At 38.1% G+C, this 6,029-nt stretch overlaps 1 protein-coding gene across 3 annotated transcripts in view; it reads left to right on the top strand.

Moving 5' to 3' along the window:
- The window catches only part of LOC106869690 (SWI/SNF-related matrix-associated actin-dependent regulator of chromatin subfamily A-like protein 1), a 24,438-nt gene extending 21,251 nt beyond the window's left edge, over positions 1-3,187 (top strand). For 2 of the 3 annotated variants that reach the window (XM_014915536.2, XM_014915527.2), the window contains 4 exons: positions 270-370; positions 845-932; positions 1,561-1,738; positions 2,891-3,187. In XM_014915536.2, the coding sequence (XP_014771022.1) occupies positions 270-370; positions 845-932; positions 1,561-1,738; positions 2,891-3,087 (564 nt within the window). In that variant the 3' untranslated portion in view covers positions 3,088-3,187. The remainder of the gene's footprint in view (positions 1-269; positions 371-844; positions 933-1,560; positions 1,739-2,890) is intronic. The other variant, XM_014915537.2, reaches the window with a different exon arrangement.
- The last annotated feature ends 2,842 nt before the right edge of the window (positions 3,188-6,029 follow it).

Below are 6,029 nucleotides of genomic sequence, written 5' to 3'. Positions count from 1 at the left end.
TGTGTCTGTGTTTGTCCCCCCCAACATCGCTTGACAACCAATGCTGGTGTGTTTACGTCCCCATAACTTAGCAGTTCGGCAAAAGAGACCAATAGAATAAGTACTAGGCTTACAAAGAATAAGTCCTGGGGTCGATTTGCTTGACTAAAGGCGGTGCTCCAGCATGGCCACAGTCAAATGACTGAAACAAGTAAAAGAGTATATGTGTGTGTGTGTGTGTGTGTGTTATACTTGTATGTGTGTATTAATTTATATATTCTTCTTGGCAGATTCTAGTCCAGGCTGAAGATCGAGTTCATAGAATTGGACAAATGGATTCAGTAAACATTCACTATCTTGTGGCCACAGGAACTGCTGATGATTTTATATGGTAATATTTATGCATTTATATCTTTACGCGTGTGTGTGAAACTAAAGAGCTTCATTTTATTTTGTATAAAAAAAAGAATTAAAATAATGTGTAAGTTCTTACAAGGGGGGTACTGAAAAGTTTCTGGCTTTAAGGGTTTTGTGAAAGGCCTGATTGGAGGCCCAATTGTCCAAGTTCTTTTACGGAGCTTAGAAAAACTGAAGGACCACTGCAATAAGTGTGTGAATCTGAGAGGGGAATATGTTGAATTAAGTCATAATTAACTGATCCTCCTGTATTTTCTTTTACTCAAAGCCAGGAACTTTTCAGCACCCCCACTCCTTGTAGATATAAATATGTCTGAGAGGAAAATTCTCTCTCCTTTAAAAACATCTTATGCCAGGAGCAAACCATGCCTTTTATATGTAAGTATATATATATGATATTGATGATAATTTCGCTGTTAAACCTCTATAATCCTCTCCCCTTTATTAGGCCTCTTATAAAAAATAAGCTGAATATTTTGGGTAAAGCTGGTCTTTCTAAAGATGACTTTTCAGAAACAGACACAGTTCTATTCCAAGTAAGTATTCACTTTTAACACTTCAATTCAATTTCCTGTATTTTTCATTTCTCTCCTTATTATATTAAAGAAGTATAAACTTAGTTGGCAATATGATTAAAAGTTTGTATGGACTTCCATCTTCTAGAAGATACTTACTTGCCCAAGGTGCCACACAGTGGTACTGAACCCAGAACCATCTGGTTGGTAAGCAAGCTACTTACCACACAGCCACTCCTGTGCCTGTATTTTTTTTTATTACATCTCATTTCACACATTAATTTTTTTAATGTTTCAATCAGGGGGGTTGGTGCATTTAACAGTTAAAATAAGGAGGTTTTGTAAAAGTAAACATTCAAAAAATATATTTTGAATTACCGGTTGTACCAAACCGGCAAGTAAATGAACCCTGGCAAAGTAATTATTCCTAAAATATTGCTTTAAAACATTAATTACTTGTAGCAAATGAGTACTATATAATCTCGTGGATTTTGTAACTGGTTGGGGAAGGCATTTTTGCGGCTTGCCCCAGGCACGGTTTACCCTAGCTATGCCACTGCCCTTTACATCCCTACCTAAATTTGTGACCTTGCATCAACATTTAGAAATTATTAATGCTATAATAATTGTTATTGTTTTCCCTCTCTAGAATCCCCGACAAAAAACCATTCTTCAATGCTTTGAGGAGTCTTTCATTGAAGAATCAGATCTTGATGACAACTCAATAAATGATGACGACATATTGGACGATAAAGCTGCTGTATCTGATGGTAACTTGGTGTCTGTACAGGAAAAGGGGACAGAGAAAAAGCAAGGTAAAAATGAAGGTATTTCTCTATTTTTATTCTTTTGTTTCAGTCATTTGACTGTGGCCATGCTGGAGCACCACCTTTAGTTGAACAAATTGACCCCAGGACTTATTCTTTGTAAGCCTAGTACTTATTCTATCTGTTTCTTTTCCGAGCTGCTAAGTTACGGGGATGTAAATGCACCAACATCGGTTGTCAAGCGATGGTGGGGGGACAGACACATACATATATACATATATATATGTACATATATGATGGGCGTCTTTCATTTCAGTTTCCGTCTACCAAATCCACTCACAAGGCTTTAGTCGGCCCGAGGCTATAGTAGAAGACACTTGTCCAAGGTGCCACACAGTGGGACTGAACCCAGAACCATGTGGTTGGTAAGCAAGCTACTTACCAACAGCCACTCCTGCGCCTATAAGTTTTATATAATACAAGCTAACAAACATCTCTGATGCAGAACTTTCTAATTAACTCTTAGCAAAGGACACAGTATTTAGTTTTACAGCCATAATATACTACCAAGTGTGTTACTGATTTACAGATCAATACTGGGGGGGCGGGAGTAGTCGATTAGATCGACCCCAGTACACAACTGGTACTTAATTTATTGACCCCCAAAAATGTGAAAAGCAAAGTTGACATCGGCAGAATTTGAACTCAGAATGTAAAGACAGATGAAATACCGCTAAGCATTTCGCCCAGCATGCTAACATTTCTGCCAGCTCACCACCTTTTAAAGATATAGTCTTTTCTACTCTAGGCACAAAGCCCAAAATTTTGGGGGAAGGGGCCAGCCAGCCCGAAAGGATGAAAGACAAAGTCGACCTCAGTGGAATTTGAACTCAGAACATGAAGTCAGACGAAATACTGCTAAGCATTTCGCCCGGTGTGCCAACGTTTCTACCAACCCACCGCCTTAGTTGAACTATTAGTCCTCTTGCATTCTGGTGGGTGTCGGGCAGTTTGAATGACATTAGACCTCAACAAATGCCCATCAATTAAACGCATCTATCTGGGCCACGATCATGGCCTGTTGACCAGTGCCTGACGGCTATGATCGTGGCCTGTCGTGCTTTACATGTTAATGCTATTTTTGTTCTTGTTACTATTGATTTTTGTTGTTATTCTAGTTTGTGATAACCATCTCTGTCATTGATTTTGCAGATTCCAAGCGTCACCAAACAGAGATTGCATCCCATTTCAAAATAACCACTCCTACTAAAAAAGATCATGAGGAAGTTGAAGATTTCAGCAAAGAATTTGATGATGATTTTGACTGGTTAACCGATGACATTGATTGGAATGATAGCAGCCTTGACGATAGTGAACCTGTAGTGAAAAAAATTAAAAAAGAACTGTGATTCTGACAATTAGGATTGTTCTTGAACAAAATTCTTTATCCCTGTTGATATTACCTATAAAATTACACCCCAAAGATGTATAAAACGTATTTTATAATAACATGCCTTTGTGATATTTCTCTCTTTTAAGACCAGTGTCACCCTTGTTCCAGTGGAATGTTTATAACATAAGAAATAGAAGGAGAAAGGGCTGCATCAGCAACGGCTGGCATTCTTTATAGAGTGTAGCCTTCAGCAATATAAAATGAATTGCTTTGCTCAAAGAAATAATGTGCCACGTAGTCTAGAAATTGAACCTGCAGCCTTACAATTACGAGCCAAACTCCCTAAACCACTTGGCCATGTGCCTCCACTTTAGTAACTACAAAGCTAGTCAGTCATTTCAATCTCTGATGATTTGACATCCATAACATAGCAAAAAACTGTATCGTATATATTAGCTTTCTTTAGATCCAGAACAAAATTAAGCTTCTAACATTTGACTGTACACAGCTTCAGTGGGACTAAAGCAAAGCATTGCTCCAACAATAAGGATGCTATTACATGCATGATAATATGATAATATTTGACCAAATAAAAAAACATTATCTGGTTGATTAACAGGAACTCACTCATCACACATTCCAACTTACAGATGCACTGTCACATCACTGTTACTTGAACAGTTTCCATATAATTGCATTCCACCTCCTCTACTTATTCTGGGTCTCGCAATGCTAACTACTTCATCCAATCCCCACTTCTTTTGTCATCAACTTTCTGAAAATCCCTCTAATCATCATTATTTAACGTCTGTTTTCCATGCTGGCCTGGCGTGGTCGGATTGATACGAGCTGGCAAACCGGAAGGCTGCACCAGACTCCAATTGTCTATTTTGGCATGGTTTCTACAGCTGGATGCCCTTCCTAATGCCAACCACTTTACAGAGTGTACTGGGTGCTTTTTACATAGCACTGGCACAGTTGCTTTTTCTGTGACAGCAGGATATGTTATGTGGTGCCAACATGGCACTTGGCACGGGCCCATTTTTAACATAGCACTGGCACGAGTGCTCCTTATGTGACGCCAGCACAGGTGCCTTTTACGCAGTGCTGGCATGGTTGCTCTTTACATGGTACCTCTAATGTTGAACCAATAATTATTTTAAATGAGCAGGAAGCAAATAGAGAGAATAACAAAAATCTGTTTTGTAAACTGAAAATATTTTTAAAATCTGAGAGACATCTTACCCATTGATTAGGATGTATGCAGGCTAAGCATAGTGTTCTGGTTTCTTCAATAATTTCTAATTCAATTGAGGAAAGTGAATAAAAAGCAGCTTTCCACAGACTTATTTTACTACCCTCTCCCACAACTAATATTTTTTAATGATCTCCATTTTATCTTCAAGAATATTTTCCAAATATGGCCAAACTGGCTGTGTCATTTGAGGGCCACTGTTGCTAGTGCAACCTAAAAAGCACTGCTGCTGGTACCAAGTAAAAAGCATATGGTGGTGCCACATACAAAAAAAACACTGGTGTTGGTGCCGTGTAAAAAGCACCCAATACATTCTGTAAAGTGGTTGATGTTAGGAAGAGTATCCAGCTGGGGAAAGCAAGCCAAAACAGACTATGGAATCTGGTGTGGCTCCTGGCCTTGCCAGCTTATGTCAAACCATCAAACCAATATCTGTATGGAAAACAGATGCTAAATGATGATAACATATACCAACATGGATGCTTTTCTGCTGTCATTCAACCTGCTACAAATGACCATATCTCTTTCCCTGTTGCCATCTTTAACAATACACTGAGCAATGTATCCACTGATATAAAAATAACAAACAACACAACATGGGATTAGGTAAGTCCAAGTGAACATTGAAATTGTAAGAAATTCAGTAGAAAGAATCCCAGACAATTGTCTTTCATGCTACCTAACAGTGTCTTGATTCCTAACTGCCATTAAACATTGTCCAGTGCATCTTCCAGAACTTGTGGTTAAGAAGCCGGTGGTCTTCAGTTCACTTTCAATGTGTGACACCTTGGACAAGTATTTTCTATATCCTCAGGCCAATTAAGCCTTGTGAGTGGATTTGGTAGACAGAAACTGAAAGAAGGCTATTGTATACATATATGTATATGCACGAGGGGGTGCTGAAAAGTTCCTGGCTTTAAGGTTATCACGAAAGGTCTAGTTGGAGGCCCAATGTTCCAAGTTCTTTTACAGTGCTTAGTAAAACTGAAGGACTGTTGCAATAGGTGTGTGAATCTGAGAGGAGAATATGTTGAATAAAATCATAACTGATCCTCCTGTAGTTTCTTTTACCCAAAGCCAGGAACTTTTCAGCACCCCATCATGTGTGCATGAGAATGTTTACTTTCCATATGTCTTCATATATGTAGCAGTCAACTTGTATCTTCATTTTACTTGATGCTCTTTATCATGACTCATTTGAAACCAGAAGATTATAATATTACCAGGGCCTTAGGCATATTTACCTTTTCGACCTCACTAAACACAAAGGCGGAACATGTTAGATAATGTAGTCTTTCTTATAATTTAATAAAAGTTAGGATGGTCATGGTTGGAAGATCTTTGATCAATTATAGGTCTTTTGAAGAAAAATATATTTCCTTGCTATATATATATATTATTTCAAAGAGTTGAATATATTCTCTATTAAGTGAAGTTTTAGAGTAGCTGTCCTGTGATGTCTTATTGTTCATGTTAAGAGAGACGGTGAAGGCAAAAATGTTTTTTTAGAATCGTAATTTGTATTGTATAAGACACTAGGATTCTTTTATCAGTTTCAGCCAGAGGCTGGAGCTATGCTGGGGCACCACCCTTATGCCGAAAAATAAAGGGAGAGAGATACTCTTTTCCTTTCCCATGAGGTATGAGACTTTGAGGGAGAGCTATTCCAAAAAATTATGACATATTGTATCTTTTCTGTTTCA

This window comes from Octopus bimaculoides, chromosome 9 (genome assembly GCF_001194135.2).
Source record: "Octopus bimaculoides isolate UCB-OBI-ISO-001 chromosome 9, ASM119413v2, whole genome shotgun sequence".
NCBI classification, from domain to species: domain Eukaryota; kingdom Metazoa; phylum Mollusca; class Cephalopoda; order Octopoda; family Octopodidae; genus Octopus; species Octopus bimaculoides.
The sequence above is the reverse complement of the archived record's forward strand: the minus strand, read 5'-3'. Positions and strand labels throughout refer to the sequence as shown.